The following is a 22,714-nucleotide window of genomic DNA, read 5'->3' as shown; positions in this document are numbered from 1 at the left end:
TAATGCTGCCACCTTTTTTGGTCGCCTTGAAGAGATCATTGATTATGTTGCTCATGTGTCAGAGGTCAATGGGATTTGTAATTTTATTAGAAATCTACGACATAATTTTGTTTCCAAATTTATGTACCTTAATTGGCTGTGGCATGTTGTCAGTGGCTGTGCTGTTTCGTAAGCACAATCTACCCCCAGGTTAATGGAATGCCCGCGAGATGTCAATGTGGGTGGGCTGGCTGATTATAGTTGAGATTCTGGAAGCGGTTGTGGGAATTGATGGAACCCCCCTTTATATGCATGTCGGTTGTGCATGGCTCTCTGTCTTCTTCGATCTTGCTTTTTATTGCTTCAATTTCGTTAATTTTTCTTTCTTCATATTTATGTTCCTCATCATGTGTATGATTTTTAGACTTTTGCTGTATAGCTTTGTTTAGGGCTTTGACTGTACATATTTGAACTTCGCTCTACAGCATGGCAGACCATACGAATGATCACACTGCATTATTTTATTTAGTCTATCATATTCAAAACAAACTATTGTATTTGAGGTTTTGACTGTATCATCTGTCATTTTTACGACATAGCAAAATGCAAGATGTTCTACACCGGTCGAGGTGTGTCAGTTGTACAGGCAAGCTATTTAAGTGACTTATTGAATTATGTTTAGGGAAAAAGACGGTTACTACTAGATATGACTGTTAAACATACCCATAGCTGATACCACAGTTTTCTTTACAAAAAATCTGTGCTATTGGTAAAAATGATGGTCGGGATTTAGTTAATAGATTATAAATAGACTATCCATAGGTTATCAATGAATTATCCATAGGTTATCAATGAATTATCAATTGATTATTTTAGTGGTGTCTTGCTTTAGTTTCTCACTAGCGGAATGTAAACAGCTTATAAACAGTGGCATGTAATGTAGTTGCTTGCCATTAGCCTGGCACGTTGCCAATGGCAAATTTGAGCAAGCTAGTATCCATATTGCTGAACTTAGTAATAAAAGCAGTGAGAGCAAGCTTTAAGGATGTTGGGCTGTCACGCAGTCGCTATGCGTATTTTAAGCTAGATAGTGGCTTATATCATCCAATTTACCTCATCTCACGTAGCTCAACTGGTTAACTAGTGGTCTGCAGAACCGGAGGTTCCGAGATCAAATCTTCTGCGATACGGATTCGTCATTCCAAGATTTTAATAACTATAGCTAGACCGACTGAATGTTGGACTAACATTGAGATTTATATATATTGCTCATCAATAATTAATAATCATAAGCCTGAGTGATCCAAAAGGATAAACTCTCACATTTCATCCAATGATCCCGTGATGGTGTTTGAAACCGTTTCTATACTTGTAGTAATATGAATAATAATATAATCTGTATATAATATGTATAATATTATATGTCTGTATAATATGACAGGTAGTATAATACAAATATTTTAATGATTTTAGCAGATGAGAGGTTTTTATTTGTGTTGATAGCGAATTTTTGTCTGGCAGACGATTTGCTTCGGTATTATAACATTGCTCTGCTCTAAGATTTTTATCGGTAGCATCGATTTCCTTATTTCTTTTCAATTCTCACGTTCTTATTCACTTACGAAACTGATGATTCTGGAACATTCCAATGTCATACTTTGAAAATTGCTTCCAATGTAGAATAAAACATTGTCTTCATTTGAATGTCGCAGGTTGGAAAATTAGTATGTTGAGGTGGTTGTAGGCAGCGGTTAGACCCGTTAACCAATCTGTCTCAGAAACCGGTCGTGTTGTATGCATATAGTGTTGTCTGTTATATGTTGATTTATTATTATGTTGATTATACATTCTGTATGATCAACTAAAAATTTTGTATGAATGTTTGTACATGTTATATATTCAGCTGTTCATAATGTATGCAAGATTCTACACTATACAAGTTGTATACATGGCTGTACATGGCATATACTCAACTAAACAAGTTGTATACATGACTGTACACACCGTATACTAAACTATACAAGTTGTATACATGACTGTACACGGCGTATATTAAATTATACAAGTTGTATACATGACTGTACACATCGTATACTAAACTATACAAGTTGTATACATGACTGTACACACCATATACTAAACTATACAAGTTGTATACATAACTGTACACGCTGTATACTAAACTATACAAGTTGTATACATGACTGTACACGCCATATATTAAACTATACAAGTTGTATATATGACTGTACTAAACTATACAAGTTGTATACATGACTGTACACGCCGTATATTAAACTATACAAGTTGTATACTTGACTTTACGCGCCGTATATTAAACTATACAAGTTGTATACATGATTGTATAAATACAGGCGCTTGAAGGATGCAGAAACAAAGAACACAGAGCTGATGATCAGCCTGTCACATAAGGAGGAGGCGTTATCTAAGGCCAACTATAAGGTAAGGTCTAGTCTGGCCAACCTATATATTACTAGGCTGTCTTGACAAACTGTTGTTTTTGCGAAGTTGTTCCCCCGTCGAGCGGGCGAGCAACACAACAGCTTGTCACAAGACGTACTGCACCTGATGCATCAGCTGCACTGAAAGGGAGTTGTTCTCTTCCGTCTATGCGGCATGGCTGCAATGTTATGTCGGTCGCTCCATTGGTAATCATAACGAATTTTCGTGCAAAAGTTTATGTAGAAAAAATAAGATTACAACGTTTAACCAAAAACCAGTTTCTGTTGTAAACGTTAGTAGAATTTAAGAATAAAATAAATTGAAAGTAAAATCCATAAGAACAAATAAAACTGACTGATACAAAAATAGAAATAAAACTGACTGAGCACACAAATAACGAAATGTTTAGTCGCTGTCGTTGCCTAAGTTCTCAGGTTCTACTAAAGTTTACCACAGAGACTGGTCACTGGTTAAACGTTGACATCTTATTTTTTCTACATAAATTTTTGGGCAAAATTCGTTATGATTACCAATGGAGCGACCGACATAACATCGCAACCAAGCCGCATAGACGGAAGAGAACAATTCCCTTTCAGTGCAGCTGATGCATCAGGTGCAGTACGTCTTGTGACAAGCTGTTGTGTTGCTCGGCCGCTCAACGGGGGAACAACTCCGCAAAAACAACAGTTTGTCAAGACAAACTGATTGACAGACTTCAAACAGCCAACCAATCAGGCCACCTCCAAATAAACGACCTTCAAACTGCCAAGCAACCAAAATCTTTACGTATTTTCTTGTCGCGTGATTGGTAGGACCGAGCCCACCTTATCAGTTTGACTGTCTCATAACTCACAAATTATTTTTCTATAAGCAAGACTAAAGGCTGATTCTCACTATATCACTGTAACTCGGTATTGATGCCACAATACTTCAGTGATCATTGATGATAACAGTGTTCACTCTATCACAAACCCGTTCACGTTAATGCCACAATACTTTACCGATTGCCGATGATAACCATGTTTACACTATCACAAACCCAGCCATGTTTGCATCTAGAAAGACTTTGACGGAGTGTTCTCATTTTGCTTTTCAACTTTTCGCAAAAAATAACTTTGTTTTCGCATGCGTAACTCAAATACTAGTTCCGCAGCGACTATCATAAAAGAAATCAATAAATCATGCTATCAGCAACCACGAATTACTATCGCCGAAATGGTTCACATTGTACAGGGGGTCGTCGACGCTTAGCGAAATATCAGGAAAGTTCGACAGCTGCAAAGTTTCTCAACATATCCGCTTTGTTTCGTCGATGCCATTGGTTTATGGCTCACATAATCGACGGTGACACCAAGAAAACGCCGTTATACGGCGATATAGCGTGAACCATTTTTTGAATGTTTTAGTGCTTGTTGGGATAGCTCTTTGATGTATCATTCGCTAGTGTTACATGCTACGAATTTTGGAGCTTCGAAGTTGTGGGTTTGATCGTAGGAATGAGGACGAATTTACATGATACGCAGGAGTGGTCGTACATCTCCCAATTGTTCGTAGCTGACGAGTTTGCATGCCACAAAGAAATGGTCACACAACACTGTGTTTTTTATATTAGCCTGTTGCACTTTTAGCTGCAGCCAGGCGCATATTTTATATCGCGGCTGACATTATTTAAATGTGTCAAATGCCAATGTCAAAACGTGTAGGAAATTTCTTTTTCAAATTCGGAGTTAATATTTTTTATTTCGGAGATAATATTTCAAGACGCGTGTGTTGAAAACAGAGCTGTGTAGGGATGCTGTAAAGACGTCACCAATGAAGACGATGAAAATCCAACCTCCGATTGCAAAGATTTATGCAATAATACGAATATTGATGTTTACATCATACGCAGTACTTCGTTGTTGATACAATAGTTTCAAAAATACCCCCCTTTGAATCGGAGGTTTGAATCGCTTCAAATAATTAAATATGCGACGTTTGAAACCATTTACATGAGCACTATGAAGATAAACAATTTGTAGCATACATGTAACACTAGTTTTTTTTTTTGGTGTATTGTCTGTGGCACAATAATATTATCACTGCACTTTCATGCTTTGAATGGGTTTGGAGTAGCCCGTTGCCGACGAAGACTCGCTTTTGGGTCACGGTCACTTCTCAATTCTTGTGTAGTCAACTAGTTGCACAAACTAAACCAGGATGCCTGATCGCTGTATATCGCTATGCTGAAATATTTTATTTCCACTAGGGAGAGCTTAGCCAAGTGTTACTGATTCAGATCCATCAGCAGTAAGCATTTCGATGATGTTGAATCGTAGTCTCACAGTGAATGTCTTTACATTAATTTATTGAAGCGAAATGGCATCAAATGCATTCGGATTTTACCGTTTTTATTATTCGCAGTGGAAGCAACTCCGAACACATGCTAAGCATGGAAATGCAGTGAATGTAAGCGAGTTTTTCTTTTTTCTAGTTGGAAGAAAGGGACAATGAGAACTCTACTCTAGCTCGGCAGCTGGAAGCCTCTCTCGCCGATTCTCGGCGACTCACCGAAGATGTGAGGGACAAGTCGGCATACAAAGAGAGAGCCCTACAGGATAGACTGAGGGACATGGATGAGCAATTAACCAACTCTCGGGTGGAGGCTGCCAAAGCCCGTAGAGAGAAAGAAGAATTAGAGAGGAAATTCAATTCCAAACTCTACGATCTAAAGGTTGGTATTTAAAAGGGTTTTATAGACGGAGTTTCATTTCTACATATTGATCACACATCGCTGTCATATTGGGTTTTGTTTTTTTAACTTTCACCCCAAGTGTGAAGTTTTGGAAAAACACAAAAATTCTAAATGTAGCTTGTGGCTAGAAGTCATGGGAGTGCCTACTATTTGATTGATTAACCATAACAGCGTTATGGATTACCGCTACACATAATTGTTTTTTTTTTCAAGCCTTTTAGTTACAAATGCTCCATAATTCAGTAGAATTATAAATTTAACATCTGGTATCATGCAGCATTTAATATAATTGGTAGTATTTGGATTTTTTAATTTAATAACATATAATTTTTTGATTATTTTACAGTTTTTCATGTCCCAGAATGTGATTTGAAGGCCAGCATGATATCATATTTAATTAAGGCCTAATAAGTTTTAATAGATACATGAGCTAATACCTCTATTCAATTGAAGTAGAGGTATTTCTATAAATCCGCCTTTTTATTGTTTCATTTAAACCATTTTAGGATCGGCTGGAACAATCACACGCCACAAACAGAAGCATGCAAAATTACGTTCAGTTTCTAAAGTCATCCTATGCAAGCGTTATGGGGGACGTTAGCGTTTCGTCCCCTATTAGTCCTGTAAGAGCTAGCAGCACTCTCCGTGATGGAGCTACTTCTCTCAGACAACCACATTTTTAGCCGACAAGTCAACAGTCGTATCAACAGAGAATTGAGACAGACTCGTTAACATAGACTCGTTAACATAGACTCGTTAACATAGACTCGTTAACATAGACTCGTTAACATAGACTCGTTAACATAGACTCGTTAACCTGACTACTATTATTAATCTGCATGGCCTGTTTCTAGTTCATATTTCCGTCCATGAAAAGGTGATGCTTTTGCTTCTATCTCTTTCAAGCCGCTCGCAGTTTCTTCGTGAGGAGTCTTGACTCTTTCAGCTGATTTGCCTGCTCACAATCTATCAAATTACTCATTCTGTATTTTACACTTTACACTCGTATAGCTGTTTCTTGATGTTACAGATGTGGCTCCATGACACTTTGTGGAAATTAGGAGTTGTCTTCCTTATAATATCACTTGCATTTTGATTTTTATATTTAAAATTTGGTTATATTTGCATGTTTGAAATTTTCAAAAATGTTTGTTAGTTGTGACAAAAGGTTTTAGAGGGACAAAGCTTTTACATTATTTGCATGCGGTGTAGAAAAATATAATATAATATGCTATATCTAAAAAGGTCACAATCGCAAAACCCTTCAACCAAGGTACTTGAGCTGTTACGAGCTTTTTTGCAAATGCTATGATTGTTTCTAAATCTATTGGCTCATTCTATCACCTCGATATAGTCTGATGGCTCATCAGCCATCACATATGTGTTAGTTGTCTTCTCTTCTCCCGGAAGCAAAGGCAGCGCCCTAGATTTCATAGATTCTGTGTAATATTCGCCTTTCTGTTTAACTGCAACTGGCTCGTACTTTTCAGACTCGTACATATCGATACTGTCATATTCGCTGTCATCTAGGTCTACAAGTAAACCAGGAATGTCAATCTAGATTGTATTATACAAATTATTTCCTCGGAGTAGGGGTGGTAGGGTGGTACGCCCCTAACACATTCAGTTTCAATGCTACTTACTTGCACCCAACTCATATTTCATGCCTGCATTTGTGTTCATGTGTGTTCTTTTTCCACAGCATCTAAAACATAAAAATTGAAATCTACCAGCTCAAGTTGAGGTGAATTCGAACAAGTTTTTTCAAGACGTTTCTAAATCGGTTTGGCATGACTTTTGTAAAAATAATCTCAATGCTTCGGACTCATTCGATTCCATTTATAGGAAAAAAGTTATCTTGTGAGAGATAATAACTTCAAATTTGTCTCCTGTAGCTTGTTAAACATCAGAGCACTCGTAGTGGTGTTCCAGCACATTCTTAGATAAATGGCATTCGTATTTATTATTGCATGTTTTATTTATAATTATTTGCCTAACTGAGTTTTAGTAGATACATCAGCTAATACCTTTATTCAACGGAAATATAGGTATTTCAATAAATCCGCCGTTTTATTTTTCAACGATTTGTTCCAGCCTATCCTTCAATCAATTTAGGATCAGCTAGAACAATTACACGCCACAAACAAGTATTCAAAATTACGTTCAGTTTCTAATTACTAGTATCCTGGCAGTTCAGAGCGATCACAGCATGAGCAGACAACTAGCTTTTTTGTATATAGCACATGACTTGCTTTATTTACAGAGAACTGTTTGCTTTTGCAGTTGTACTCTGGTTACCACTAAAATATAAACACAAAATAAGAATATGCACAATTATTCTAAAATCTTGGAGGCAAATGATTAGTGCACACAGCGGTATTCCGGGCTGGGTTCGAACCTCACAGGATGGAATATGTTTTGCCAACTTTCCCAAAACTAGCCTTAGTCATGTTCAACTTATTTCGAAAGCATTTTTTGCGGGCGCATAGCCTATGTATCTCTCATTTTCACATAAACAAAAAAGTATTTTGCTGTCATGGCTGCGAACCCCTGCTATGTTACTTAGGCTGTATTCTATAAAATATAACAATTTATAGTTTTAATGAAACATTAAAATATACGAACAAGAAAGTAAACATGTTCATTTCAGTTGATAAAGCAAGTACAAAACCAACCTTAACATTAAAACAAGCTAACTTAGGGTCTCTTTGCACTAACCTGTCCATGCCAAGTGTCGGCAAGTGTTCTTTCTAACAACATTAGGAACAAGCTATTAGCAAGTGTTTTACTTAGCTATCTACTGAAGGTGTGTGTAACATTCACTCACCGACATGAAGGCTTTTTCCATTTCACAATCAACACCACAGCAACCAGTAGCAAGGCAGCCAGAGTGAAAACAATGCCTGAAAAATGTCAGGATGTAAAATTATACGTGTAATCAAAGCTATACCAAATGCAATTTGATCTTTTGAACCTTGCTTGATTTATTAACCACTAGCCTAATGCCCAGCGTTGCACGGGTACTGCAAAACGGCTTGTAAACAATGGCAGGTAATATAGTTGTCATTGACTAAGTTGAGTAAGCAAGTATACATATTGATAAACCTACAAATAAGAGCCCGAGAGCAAGCTTTAGTGACATTGCGCGTAACACAGAGGCGCTATGCATACTTTAACCCGCATACTGACTCATATTGCCCAATGTTTAGATAGTTAGACAGCAGAAAGAAGCAAGGAGTAATCTTACCTATAACAGTCCATTTGGTGTCAGCAGGTGCTTCCTGCAAACAGAACGCCGAGTGAGAGAGTTTCAGTAACAGGAAGCATTGAATGTGACAAAGCAACTTATTGTAAAATCATCAGCTAGAATTTCAACATTACATGTAGGTGCATTTATGTACATTATATGAATAACAAACAAGACATAGAATACATGTAAAGTTCATTCAAAGTCTATAAAAACATTATATATATAATGTATAATTAGGTATATAATTTAGATGAGCTCAGAATTTTACAGCGTTTCCCAGAATCTCTCAAAATTACTTTAACACTTTAGTCATTTTCGTAAGAACTGGTACAATGGCAGCCCAGTGTGCCATCAGAGATGTCAGGAGTGATGATAAAATGCAGCGTCTCACAATCATATTTGTATAATTTCTTCATGATGCCAATAGTGGTTGATTGGTGTTAGAATTATCGTCTGCCAAGCCAAATGTCATGAGTTAAAATCCTGTATGACGCTATCTTTTTTCTAACCTTATTCCCTGGCTTCGAACGAACAGATGGACAGACAGACAGACAGACACAACTGTTATTACACTAAAGATTACAAGACAGGCACTGAGTGATGTTGTTGGTATTATAGAGTCAATGTGTAAAGACATAGAAGTTGTCACCACGTGAAGAATGTCTGTTTCTAAAATTTTATAATTCCGTTTCACGTCTGCATTTTGTAAAAACCAACTAAGTATAAACTGATGAGCTCACAATAGTGTTGTTATTTTTAATAAATTATATTAGTGTTCTGGAATGTTTCTTTTATTAAAAATGCACATCTCAATAACTGTTGGAGTGTGTGCAGCTTACAATGTTACTGGGTCTAAGACTAAAATCCCCAATAAGCAATTTTTTTTAAACATACATGTAAAAACATATTGCACATATTAAAATAGAGTTTATTTTTGTGTGAGCCCTGAAGAATTCAAAAGTTTAAAGTTATCTTTCCTTGAAAAATGTTGACACGCTTATATCCAGTGGTAATCCTTTATTCTTGTCACTGATTTCCCTTGATTGTGACTTTCAGGAAAACATTTTAGTTTTAAAAAAATTCAAAATCAAAACACTCAGTTTTCAGATCATTTTCAACTTCAAATTAAAAATGGCGACATGTGCAGATTAAAATTAAGATGAATATCAGTACTAAGATTGGCAGCGATGCCGTTATAAGGTTTATGTCAACTAATACAGACACTATGTTACAGACAGCAGAACTGATACATTCAAGTAACTAGTCTATTTTTGGTACTCAGGAATATAGATGTTGGAGTTGTCCTACCCATAACATATATACTGACTATAAAAGCAATGGCTTACCTCAGCACTTGGAAGACTTTTTAGAGTTGCCCCATCTGGTATTGCTACAATAAAGTATCTTATTATTTTAAAATGTGTGACTCAGCTAATCTTTGTTAGCAAGATTAAAACCACAAGTATTTTACGCAATGTTAAAAGTAAAACTAAATAAAAAATAAAAATAAATACTAAGTAAAAATAATCATGAAATATTTAAATCATTTGATCAACAGATGTTTACAGAAAAGTCATAAAACTAAAATACTGATAATTATTTGTATATTTAATGTTTGTGCATTTAAAGTTTTTGAGTAAAAATTAAGCCGCTTACTTTTTAACCATTGCAATAAAATGTTAACATCTTATATTATATATATATTATAGTTATGTTAACATAATATATTAATATTATGTTATTAACTATTATTTAAATAGTTAAAAAATTTGTTACTACTTTTGGACCAAAAAGGCCTGCACAGTAAAATTGAAAAGTATTTTCAATTTGCGTAAAATACTTGTTAACATAATATATTAATATTATGTTAACATAATATTAATATATTGTGTTGTACAATTTGTATAATATTAATATTATATTTGTATAGTATTAATATTATATTTGTATTATAGTAATATTATCTTCAAATAGTATTAATACTATATTTGTATTATAGTACTAGTTTAAATAGTTGAATAGTATTAATATTGTATTTATATAATATTTATAATATTTTAAATATATACTTCTTTGTAATAATTAATATTATTATATATTAATATTATTGAATAGCTCACAGTGAAAAGCAAAACTTAGATCTACTGATAGATCACAGACTCACAATTGAAACTATTCGTTTACCAATAGTGCTGCCAAGAACTGGCAGCATAATTAACATTATATAATATATATATAATATTACTTACATGAAACATTGATCGCAATTTAGTAAATGGGCATTTACTTACTTTCTTTTAACAATATACTTTTCAATTTTACTGTGGAGGCCTTTTTGGTCCAAAAGTAGTAACAAATTTTTTAACTATTTAAATAAAACCTCAGTAAAAATGTTGATATACAGTATATTGTTTCAGGGAGTTGCTTTACTTTTATTAGTTGAAACTAAAATAGCAGCTATTAAAAACCTATAAATGCTAATTCTTTTTTCATTTGTCTAAGAAAGTAAACTTTAGAATTTAATAATGGATGTTAAAGTTAAAGATGAGAAATTTATTGCTTTGCAGTATCAACTTTTAATTAATATTATAATTTATCAGCTAAAGAGAAAATGAATTTTAACTCTTTTGCTACTGAATCAATTTTTTTATTAGAATATAAAATCATGTTCAGTAAAACCTGTTATTTGACAAGGGCGCGTATAAATTGTCATAAGTTTTAAACCACATGATCTATAGAAAATATGTTGATACCAAATTAATCAGCAGAGAGTTTTACATCAGTTGATGCCATAAAAATGCCACAAATGTGTTGCGGAATCAGCATACGACCATAAGCGTATCTGAGTCAGACAATTTATTACTATTATTATAACATTATTATTACTTACAACATATAAATAATGACTCCCGGTGGTGCTATTGTTCGATAAAACATCACCCAAAGTAAATCGATTTAAAACTAGTAAAACCTCCATAGCTGTAATGAGTTTGACACGGCTAGTCTTCGCGAAGAAGAAATTGCTATAGAAAATTAACCTTTGCAAAGTTAAGCTACACTCAGGGTGGGCTGGAAACATACATGTATGTTTTATTGGCCCAGTTTATACGAATCATAGTTTCATGTAAATAGAGATATGATAGGCTAATTAATCAACTACTCACTTATCAGAAACATTTTGTATGATGCCCACTAAAGCTGCATCACTTGGCTCTAGACCATATGTAAACCCTTTGCCGAGCCTGCCATGTGGCTCATGATAACGAAAGAGTACATATTACTTACTTGAAACAAAAAATAATTCAAGGTTTTTTGGGTAAGTCAATTTCCCAAAACAATAATTTCAATTTTTCTGATTTTGAGGTCAATAAAAAGTTTGCTCTACTTATTACGCTGAGCCACAAAACATCTTGTAAAAAATAGACTAGACACTTTAGCGAAGAACTCAAAGATATGAGTCAAGATATGAGAACTCAAAGATATGGGTCAAGATATAATAACTCAAAGATATGGGTCAAGATATGATAACTCAAAGATATGGGTCATACACCAAACACTCTCGACTTACTCAGGCACTTGTCTGTGTACTCAAAGGCTGAAATATCGTCCACTGCAATGATGGATTTCCTAATCTCATCACTGTAGCTTGCCTTTATCCTAATCTGTAAGTCATAAAAAGCTGCCTTCATATCAAACCGAGCGCTCACATAACTAGCTAATTATTTGTTGTTTGTCAAAGGGAAGGGCCTATGTAGTGAGCTAGTCATTTACTATGAACATGAATGAAAAGCAACACCCAGAGCTTCCGTTAGGTCAATATATAGCTTATATTATCAGTTGGCTCATAATTGAAGCAGTTTGTTTACCAATAGTGCTGTCATGATATGTGTTTACCAATATAGTGCTGCCACAAAACTAGACAGTTGTAGCCACTTGATTAGCTGATACATTTAGTCGAGAATAAAAAAGTATATTGGGTTTTATTTTTTCAAAATTTCACCCTAAGTGTGAAGTCTTGAAAAAACACAAAATTCTAAATTTAGCTTGTGGCTAGAAGTCATGGGGGTGACTATTATTTGATTGATTAATCATAATAGCGTTATGGAATACCACTACACATCATTTTTTATATTTTTTTCAACAGTCTTTACAACAAACCAAAACACAATAAAGTAAACAAATAATTCAATTATACAAATCGATAGTGAGATAATATTTAGTTACTTTACCTTTTCCTACTTCAGCAATTTTATCTATTATAAGCGTAAGAATAAGTTGTGAGTCTAAAAAGTGGTTTGTTCGTGTTTTACAATGTAAATGAAATAAGCAACTCTAAAACTTTCCAACCCAGATAGGTCTAGAAAGTCGCTGGGTCTAAAGGTTGACTTGCAACAAAATTCACATTACAGTTATTTGGTATCAAAAGATTCACCATGTCTTACTCTGCTGTGTTGTAAGTGTCAAATATGTGGAAATGTGATTACAAGCTCTTAAAAGCTCAAAAATGAAAATCGGCCGTAGATTAGAATCTCTTTATTTCGATGATGTAACCACAAAATTTTGTCATCGTCTTGTCACGTATGTTCTCACGTGAATTGAAAGGCCAATAAAAAGCTCAATACATATAAAACTTATCGTAGTACTAGTTTATGACAAACACTTTGGGTTTTACCGAAGACCCCGTATCGAATATAGATGCTCGCTACTTTACAGTTTTATTTCGGCATTATTCAATCGTCAAGTCGTTCTCTGATCATGTGACCCACTACTTAGCAAATAATTTTTGCAGCCCTTTTCGATTATCACAGGTGACCAACAGGCTCGTCATGATTATCAGACAATGATATGTACTCCTTCGAGCTAAGGTTAAAAAGTTTAACGATTTTTTACGGTAAGTTATAAGATATCAGTGCTAAAAGTGACAGCATTATAATGACGATAAAATAGACGCGTAAGAACAATAGACATAGTTTTATTGAATGCGTGAAGTATATTTGTGAAAATATTTCGACGAAGAAGGTTGCAAGAAAGTGCAAACAGCAACTATCTCTCACTACTACATCACATTTGAGCCTATTTGAAACGGGAATCCAAACTACGGCGGTCTCGTGTGGCTGCGATTTGCTGTTCGTTTTTGAGCTTTGAAGAGCTTGTAATCACCTTTCCACATATTTGCACCTACAACACAACAGAGTAAGACATGGTGAATTTTTTCATATCAAATAACGGTAATGTGAATTTTGTTGCAAGTCAACCTTTAAGTAAATTGTGTGGGTTTTACAGAATTGTTGTTTCTGGAGCAAATTGTTGGTTCTGAAGAAATTTGGTGCGCTTGGAGAGAATAGTTATGTTTAGAGTGAATGAGTGGGTGTGGAGAGAATTGTTGGGTTTTGAGAGGGTGGCGGGGTCTGATGGCCCAGCCACCCTCTCCAAAATTGATTTAACAATTTTGAGCTTTTAATTAACTTTTATATCTGTTACTAAGTATCATTGCTATTACTTTAGTGAATTCTGTTTCTCATTAAACTAAACCAAAATAACTGGTACAGAACCTGTCTCATGTGTCTGATGCAACTGAGGAGCTTTTAAAATTTTGTATTGTCTGTGTTTCTATTTTCAACCGAAATCATTATATATTATATGACATAATTATATAAATATTGTATTATTAATTAAATAGTTATATTTAATTTATTTAATAATTATTACATTATTGTCTATTTAATTGAATTTTTTATATGTAAACCATATTATGAAATAATATATTATATGGCATAACATCATGCTATATTACAATGGATTGTACTGTATTATACCGTGTAATGACATTGTGTTTCTTATTTTATTATATCATACTATATTATTATAATATACATAGTTGTTTTATGATATATAGCAAAATTACATTATATACCATTTAATCAAATCTTTTTGTATATAACCATATTATATAACATGATGCAATATTTCATTATATTATGTCCTATCATAGCATGTTATGTTATATTGTGATATATTATTATATATAAATAAATTAAGATTATAATGTTTTGGGTTAACTATACCGCATATTGGGAATTAGTTTCCAGGATGACTGGAACCCTTGCTTTCTGCCACTCTGTAGACTGCTTGCCACCGACCCTCCAGATGATTCTTCTGCCTCCATATTTCTCATCTTCAACAGCAATGGTAAGCTCAGAGTCCTCCGAGTCTACCACCAGCTTGTAGTAGAAAGTCATGCAGAATGACTCAAAGACTGCGTTTGACACTAGTTCCGTAGTTCGGGACTCTGAATTGTCGTGCCGCACAAAGGCACACGATTCTATAACAGCAGTTGTGTCAGTCACAGTAAATGGACAGCAAGGAGAAGATAGCCCCTTCATATTAAAGATGAACCTGAACAAAATTTTAGAAGATTTTATAAAAGAGAATCCGAATATTTATCATTTTAATCTTGAAACATTCTGGCAGTCAGATGTCACGTATCACACACCAGCACAAGGTCAAGATGTCAAGGTCAGATGTCATATGTCACATACCAGCACAAGGTCAAAATGTCAAGGTCAGATGTCACGTATCACACACCAGCACAAGGTCAAGATGTCAAGGTCAGATGTCATGTGTCACACACCAGCACAAGGTCAAGATGTCAAGGTCAGATGTCACGTGTCACACACCAGCACAAGGTCAAGATGACAAGGTCAGATGTCACGTGTCAAACACCAGCACAAAGTCAAGATGTCAAGGTCAGATGTCACGTGTCACACATCAGCACAAGGTCAAGATGTCACACATCAGCACAAGGTCGGACATGTAAAACAGCTCAGCAAAAATCTTCATCTTACCAACTTTCAACTGATCAAGTTTGATCGCTGTTAAAATGTCCAGATCCAGAAAAAGTGCAATTATGACATTTATAATTGAAAAGAGACTGCCGATATCGAGACGCGCCGTGCTGTCTTCAAAAGCAGGTATCAACCATTACAATAATAGTAGTTAGTGATATCACTTCGCATGTACATTTTATTTGAGTGTTCTAACTGAAATCAAGTTTTGTTAATGTTATTTTTGAGATATCTGGCAGTCTTATCACCTTAATCACCAAAAAATATTGCAAATGATAGAAAATATTAATACATTCTAATAAAATCTAACACACGTTTGTGTAAGTTCATCTTTGTATCATTTGAGGCGTATATACCAATGTATCTAAGGCTATATTTGCAGTTTCATTCTAACAACGATGAGCAAATACAAGTGAAATATATGTCAATAAAGATGTGGAGCACCACAAACTTGAATGCAATAGCCGATGTCATAACAAAAGGGACAAACTGGACTCTAGATGGTTTTTTATAATTATTGAAAATATGGCAGGCTAATTTAAAAGTTGTTCACTCTACTAACCAAATGAGCCATAGAACATTTAACACGGCTTCAAACTTTGTGATACCCAAGCACTTCCAATATCTTCAATTTTTAGGTTGTAATGGAACGGAAAGACTTGGCGAACCAAGATTGCAGACCTCAAACTTTAAAGCTATGTGATGAGAACCAGAGAGACCTATGAGTCCCGCCTTGCCCACTGCACCTTAACTCACCTTGACCTAGAATAGAATCAGTATCATCTGAATTGCTGTTTTTCCTGTTCCAAGTGAAAGAGGGAGTCTTTGTTGAAGGGGATCTAGTCCAGAGACAGAAGTTGGAGTCAAATGCACAGTTTACTGCAACATCACATTGCCTGATTTACAAGTTTGCCGAATATTGCTTTGAGTTGCTGAAACTAGTACATTACTAGCCTTCAATTTATCATTTGATTGGCTGACTCATCTTAGTTTCAAGTCACATTAAATTCTGTTGGTTGTTTTACAAAACTATGGCGTTATCTCCCTCAAGGCTGTAATGCGATGTCTTCAGATTAAGATTTGTTAAAACACTTGCAGTTCTACAGCAAGCCTTGAAGGAAGTGCCATACAACAGTACTCAATGCTGCAAACAATAATGTGTAGACAACTCAAAGTTGTTGCAACTTTACAACAAAGGCCACTATGGTTGCTAACCCTAAAACAGTGATGTCAAGCACACTCGTCAACTGGTTCAGTTGGCATCTTCTTATATTGATAGAATATATGCAAAGTCTAGCACTTTTAAGTTGGCCTTGACCTTTTTGATAAAAACACGTTTTTTTAGGTGAAAATATTGCAGTTAAAAATATCTTCTGCAACTTGTGTGTATATAAAAGTTTGAATAGACGTATGACTCGCTTAGGGAGCAAATTTATTCATGTTAGGTAGAAGTCCCTGAAAGTTATATATTTTGATTTCAAATATATTTGTATGCATAAACTGTTTGCTGTTCATTATTCATAAAATTTTATGAATTTGTTCTCTTTTTTAGCAACTTGCTTTTGCATCACACTTACGATTCTCTACTCACATCCATTTCGAACAGATTATATGATTATTTTATAATTTGAAAAAGTATTGTTTTTGTTTTTTTTTTTAAAAATCATAGGGGTCATTTTTTTATTTAAATTACATGAATAATAATTTAATAATAATAATAATGATGGCTTTAACACAATTTTTGTTATATACAGATACACCTTAGTAATAAAACGTTATTTTACTAACATCACAAATTTAATACAATCAATACTTATCATCACCAACAACTTAACAACTTAATGTTCAGACATGGTTAGACATATTTAAACATGTTCAGGCATGTTTAGTCATGTTAAGGCATGTTTAGACACATGTTCAGGCATGTTTATACATGTTCAGACATGTTTAGACAAGTGTAGACATGTTCAGGCATGTTTAAACATATTACGGCATGTTTATACATGTTCAAGCATGTTTAGACATGTTCCAACATATTACATAAAACTTCAGAAAATACTTGACTCCAACCCAGCGTTTCCCTATTCATTTTTATTGACAAGCTCTCTACGGCTGATGTGAATGAAATCTCTCACATCTCCTTGTTTTGAAGGAAACAAAGTGTCCTCAAAACAAAATAAAAAAGAAACACATTCAGATTATATAAAAACTATATGTTATTAGAAGGTCATTTTACGGAGAATCTAACGTTTTACTTGAGAGACGATAAAGGGTAGACAATAAATGTTAGGCAATAAACAACAGATGCTGCAAAAGTTTTGTTAAAAAGAATCTCGTAAAGAAATCTATATATATTTCTCAAAGTATGTCCGTATGTCGTATGTCTATCTGCATTCTGACTATAGCTATTATTAGAATAACTGCAGCTGGACAACAATACTGACGCAATGTCATGGAGTACCGTCATTAGAAGCCTAGCAGCTTACTGCAATTTTCCATTGGCAATGTGCCATGCTAATAGCTTGAAAGTTACAGTTGTTTGACAAAGTTTTAAAATCTTTACAGTTGTTTTCATTTTTCTCTTAATTTATTCCAACTATACAAAACACTTTTCTCATGGTATGAAGTTTGAAAGTTTCTGTCTAGACTTTTTTATTACCCGAGCAACGCCGGGTAGCACAGCTAGTTTATTAATAAAACAATAAAGAATTTGGAAAATAATAATCAACATTTTGAATCAACAAGCAATTTGTAAATGACATAAAATAATAAATAAATAATAAAATAAATAATAAATAAAAATGACATTAAAGTCAATTAAAAACTGTGTGCTACCGTTTATGCTCAGTGATTGTCTGACGACCAACTATTTCATTTGATGTAATAGCTATAATTAATCTGCTCAACCTTCATGTCTCTCTCGCCACTAAAACCGGGTGGGTAGGTAGCCAACCCTTGAAGCTGTGGGAATACTTAGTCACATACTTAAAAACATGAATTTTGATACAAGCCCCTGTAACTAACAAATAATACAGACAACATCAAAACTTACTTGTTTTTATGGTAGAAGCGACATTACAATGGTCCACCTGATAGTCATCTATTGAAATACTGCCACTATTTGCTGCTTCGGTCTCTCCTTGCACGGTCTCTATAGTAACCTGATATCCATACAACTGGCCTGTATCCTCCGGGACAGGATAAGTTATTGCTCCTCTCAACCATTTGTCCTTCTGATCCCCTAAAACAATAATTATGTTTGTAGTTGCACTCTTGTACGCTCACAACCAAGAACTTCACAGGAACCTAAGGGAGGACAACTGCTTCTTCGGTCAGGGTATGCATTGTGTTCCTATCCATGTCTTGAGCATTTTATAATTACGGGTGTAATAACTGTTAGTACAATCTTTACTATAGTAAAGGCCAAATCCATCTGTCGGTAGCCTCGCTGAGAGGAAAAAAGAATGCACTGCACAGGAATCGAACCAGGGTATTTGCTACCATATCTATGAACAATTGTGCACATATTTATTACACCTGTCATCCTCATAATGGACTGCCAGCATACTAGTTATTGCAATATCCAGTGGGAGGTTGAATGGCACAGTAGTTAGAACGTCAGTTCACAATGTTGAAAATTGGGAGTTGGAATCCCTTGTGCTGTAATACTTTTTCCAACCTCAACTATGGCTTCGACTAGGACGGACAAACGAAAAGGCAAACACCACTCTTAATTGAAATTAAAACGAATTTTAAATACATTTGATTTAACTAATTTTAATTCTTAATCAAGTTCACTAATTTTTTTATAATTATCGCTACGCATCATTATTATTACTATTATGAATTCTGTTTTTGATTAAACTGAACTAAAGTGAATTGTACAGACCTCTGCCTCATGTGTGTCTCATGAAACAGATGAACCTTTTAAATTTTGTATTATGTGTATGTGTTTCTATTTTCAGCTACAATAATTTTATATTACGAATTATTTAATTAAAATTCTAACATAAAACTATATTACATCATGTCATATCATAGTTGTCATATGGGCACTACTTACTAACACCCACCTATACCTATAAGCCTGGAGTTGTCTTCTATAACCATGTCTATTATTAGAAAGTTGAGTAGACAAATCCTAAACAACACTTTTAATATTTAATCAAATTAATAAAGATTTGAGGCTATGTTAACAACGGTGAGTTAAGGAGGCACTCACACTCACAGTTTATGAGGCTTTTCATACTCGATGCTATTGTAGAATCATATACCATAGCAAAGCTATCATAATTTTGAAAGAATTCAAGCGTTCTTAGTACACAAATACCTTGGTACTGGAAAATAAAGAGGGATTTTACCTTTTCTGGTCCATATCTTTGTAGTTTCTCCATTTTCAGAAGTAACATAAATGTTGAGCTCTCCCACACCTGATCCGTACATGTAATACCATAGCTTTACACAAAGGCTGGATGGCACATAGTACCATGGAGAGATCAATGAGGATTTATCTCCTTTGTTGTAGCCTGAGCCATCTGTAGATGCATAGTAGCCATTATCTGTAACGGAAAAAAATCATAGCATTAAGAGAACTGTTCTTTGACGCAGAAGGTGCAGATAATGACTAAATTATTATTGCTTACTCAAAGGATGGGCTCGGACAAATATAAAATTTCACTTTGTAAAAAAAGATTTTCACAAAAGAATTTTCGTGTAAAATTTTTTGGGTAACAATTTTTTTTACACAAGTTTCCATTTTTTCATTACATAAAAAGTTGCACATAATGTAAAGCATCAAGTCAGTGCAAGTTCTCATATTCGATTTGAATAACAAGGGTCAATAGTTGGCCGTAAAGGTATCATTTTTTTTTGGTTTTTTTCAGAAATGTATAAGATGTCTATTATAGGTTTTTTATTTTTAATGTACAATTTGTTGTTCTTTGTAACATGCAAATTTCTGTAGATTAAAATGTAAAAAAATCGATTTAAATTGACATTGAAGGTGTGTGCTCCCTTAACTTGGGTTGACTTGCAACAAAATTCACATAACATTTATTTGGTATCAAAAGGTTCATCGTGTCTTACTCTGTTGTGTTGTCAGTGCAAAATATGTGGAAATGTGATTACAAGCTTTTAAAAGCTCAAAAACGAAAAGTTAATCGCAGACATCACAAAAACGCCATAGTTCAGAATATGTTATTTCGGTGAGATACGCCAACATTTTATTTATTGTTTTGACACGTGATGTTCTCAGATGAGATGAAAGGCCAATTGAAGGCTCACTATAAAACGTCTCGTAGCACTAGTTTATGACAACCACTTCGGGTTCTACCGAAAAGACTGTATCAAATATACATTGTGGATGCTCGCTACTTTACAGTTTCGTTTTAGCCAGATCTAATCATCTAGTCGTAATCTGATCATGTGACTCATACTTCCTGCCAAATGGCGCGGACAATTTCTGCAGCATTTGTCAACTATCACAGGTGACCAAAAGGCTCTTCATGTTTATCAGAAGATTATATGCTCTCTTTCGAGCTTGGGTTAAAAAATTAAACGAATTTTTACGGTAGGTTTTGAGATATCAGTGCTCAAAACGACCACATTACAATGATGATTAGACGCTTATAGACAATAGACATGGTTTTATTGAATGCGCGAAGTATATTATGATATAATGTTTAGTATGTTATTAAAGCTTATTTATTATTTATTTATTATTTATTTATTCATCATTTATTATTTAATTTGCTACAAGCAAATTAAAATAAAATACATAAATCTCTTTTATATTCTTGCCCAGACGCATAATTATATTAGCCGCCGTCAGAGTTCGCTAATTTCCTGCTATTTACACCTTTCATCACCACTCTCAAACTCGTCTAATAAATGTAAGAAAAACAGGAAAATGCTTAAAAAAAATCAATCAAAAATTAACTTTAAAAATTAGTCTCTAGTAGTAAGCCTGGAAGTTCTACACACTGTGAGAGATCGTCATGAGTAATCGGTATGTACAAGTGTTGGGCCCCGCGTTGGACTCATGGGTTTATCTTCTCTCGAGCATCGGGTAATAGAGGTTTTTTCGAGTGACTAGGTTTGACTTGCGAGTTCGGGTTTTATTACACGGATCCGTCGAGTAGAGTGGACAAAAACTCGGTCTATTTTGCCCTGCTTCCTAGACACTGTTTAATAACCCGCCTGTTAACCCTTTGAACACTAGCCTTTTTTGTCAATGCGTGCCAGTAACATTGGGCAATCTGTCCAACGATCCGAAATTTTTAAACTTTTGTTATATATATCTGAATGTGCCCATAGTACAATGGTATTTGGTAAAACACTAGTAAAAAAGTCGGGCCACCCACAGCAGATGTCATCAAACAGAAAAAAACAGTACTTTATCATTATTTGGGGTCAAACTATAAGTTTGTACGATTTTAAAAAAATCGTAAAAACATTTACAATAGCATCATATCCATTGAGCACATGTTCATCATTATTTTATGACTCAAAATATACTGGAAAATTGTAATTAGTATTATAAAGTTTTTTATTTGCATCACAATCATTCATAACTTACTAACAAACAAGTCGTGGCAATTTTTTTGTCATATCGTTCAAATAAAGTTTGTTAGTAAAACGAAGGAAGTAGTTAAAGATATTTGAAAACTGTTACAAAGAGAGCAAAATTTCTGGACTAATATCTTGTGCAAAAATTAAATTGATTGATTTACGCTGTTACTTAAAAACGGCTTTTGTAAACAAAGCCTTGTGAATGCCGGAATTCCGGCCGATAGAGATTCTGACACACCCTTCGCCATACCTGAAAACTGACAGTTGGGGTTCAAACTTCCAAGGGTTAATGGTGTGAGCACGAATATCGGTCGTTAGAAAATATTAAAAAACAATAAATAAATTGAAGAGAATTATAATTGCATTGTAAATTTTAAAATATGTCTGATGTTTGGAAATTTTAGACATAAAACCCGATACCCGAAAAACCCGTAGGCCAAGAAGTACTCGAGCCAAGCATTAGTATGTGAATACCTTTACAGGAGCCAAGTAGTGCAGCGGTCAGCCTGCTGATGTGTAAAACGGAGAATCCAAGTTCAACTCCCAAGCGAGATAATTTTTTTTTAATGCTCTTAGCGTGACTTTGGACAGACAGACTGACGGACGCCACACTTACTATAGTAAAGACGAGCTGAATGTCCGATGTTGCAGGGGTATTAAAAACAGCTTATAAACAGTGACAGGTAATGTAGTTGCCTGCCAATTGCGATTAACCTGGCACATCGCCAGTGACTAATATGAGTACACTACTATCCGTGTTGCTAAACTTACTAATCAGAGCCGTAAGAACAAGCTTAAAGCGTTGGTTGCGTAATCTAGAGTGCTGTGCGTATTATAGCTGAAATAACAACTCATATCGCTTAATGAATAATT

The 22,714-nt window shown here is 34.5% G+C and overlaps 2 protein-coding genes across 2 annotated transcripts in view; one reads left to right on the top strand and one right to left on the bottom strand.

Annotated features, from left to right (window-relative positions):
• Positions 1 to 6,412, top strand: part of LOC137398960 (outer dense fiber protein 2-like) — a 57,313-nt gene extending 50,901 nt beyond the window's left edge. The window contains exons 18-21 of the mRNA XM_068085124.1: positions 2,355 to 2,442; positions 4,916 to 5,155; positions 5,683 to 5,898; positions 5,953 to 6,412. Of these exons, the coding sequence (XP_067941225.1) occupies positions 2,355 to 2,442; positions 4,916 to 5,155; positions 5,683 to 5,859 (505 nt within the window). The 3' untranslated portion in view covers positions 5,860 to 5,898; positions 5,953 to 6,412. The remainder of the gene's footprint in view (positions 1 to 2,354; positions 2,443 to 4,915; positions 5,156 to 5,682; positions 5,899 to 5,952) is intronic.
• Positions 6,413 to 6,508: 96 nt separating this feature from the next.
• LOC137398962 (MAM and LDL-receptor class A domain-containing protein 1-like) overlaps positions 6,509 to 22,714 on the bottom strand; it is a 30,027-nt gene continuing 13,821 nt past the window's right edge. Inside the window, exons 6-15 of the mRNA XM_068085128.1 lie at positions 19,633 to 19,830; positions 18,324 to 18,512; positions 16,028 to 16,150; positions 14,492 to 14,748; positions 11,995 to 12,088; positions 9,773 to 9,816; positions 8,424 to 8,457; positions 8,004 to 8,079; positions 6,820 to 6,881; positions 6,509 to 6,708 (exon numbers count right to left, since the gene is read on the bottom strand). Of these exons, the coding sequence (XP_067941229.1) occupies positions 6,509 to 6,708; positions 6,820 to 6,881; positions 8,004 to 8,079; positions 8,424 to 8,457; positions 9,773 to 9,816; positions 11,995 to 12,088; positions 14,492 to 14,748; positions 16,028 to 16,150; positions 18,324 to 18,512; positions 19,633 to 19,830 (1,277 nt within the window). The remainder of the gene's footprint in view (positions 6,709 to 6,819; positions 6,882 to 8,003; positions 8,080 to 8,423; positions 8,458 to 9,772; positions 9,817 to 11,994; positions 12,089 to 14,491; positions 14,749 to 16,027; positions 16,151 to 18,323; positions 18,513 to 19,632; positions 19,831 to 22,714) is intronic.

The sequence above is a fragment of the Watersipora subatra genome, chromosome 6 (genome assembly GCF_963576615.1).
Source record: "Watersipora subatra chromosome 6, tzWatSuba1.1, whole genome shotgun sequence".
NCBI classification, from domain to species: domain Eukaryota; kingdom Metazoa; phylum Bryozoa; class Gymnolaemata; order Cheilostomatida; family Watersiporidae; genus Watersipora; species Watersipora subatra.
Note: the sequence above shows the minus strand (reverse complement) of the source record. Positions and strands in the feature narration are given on the sequence as shown.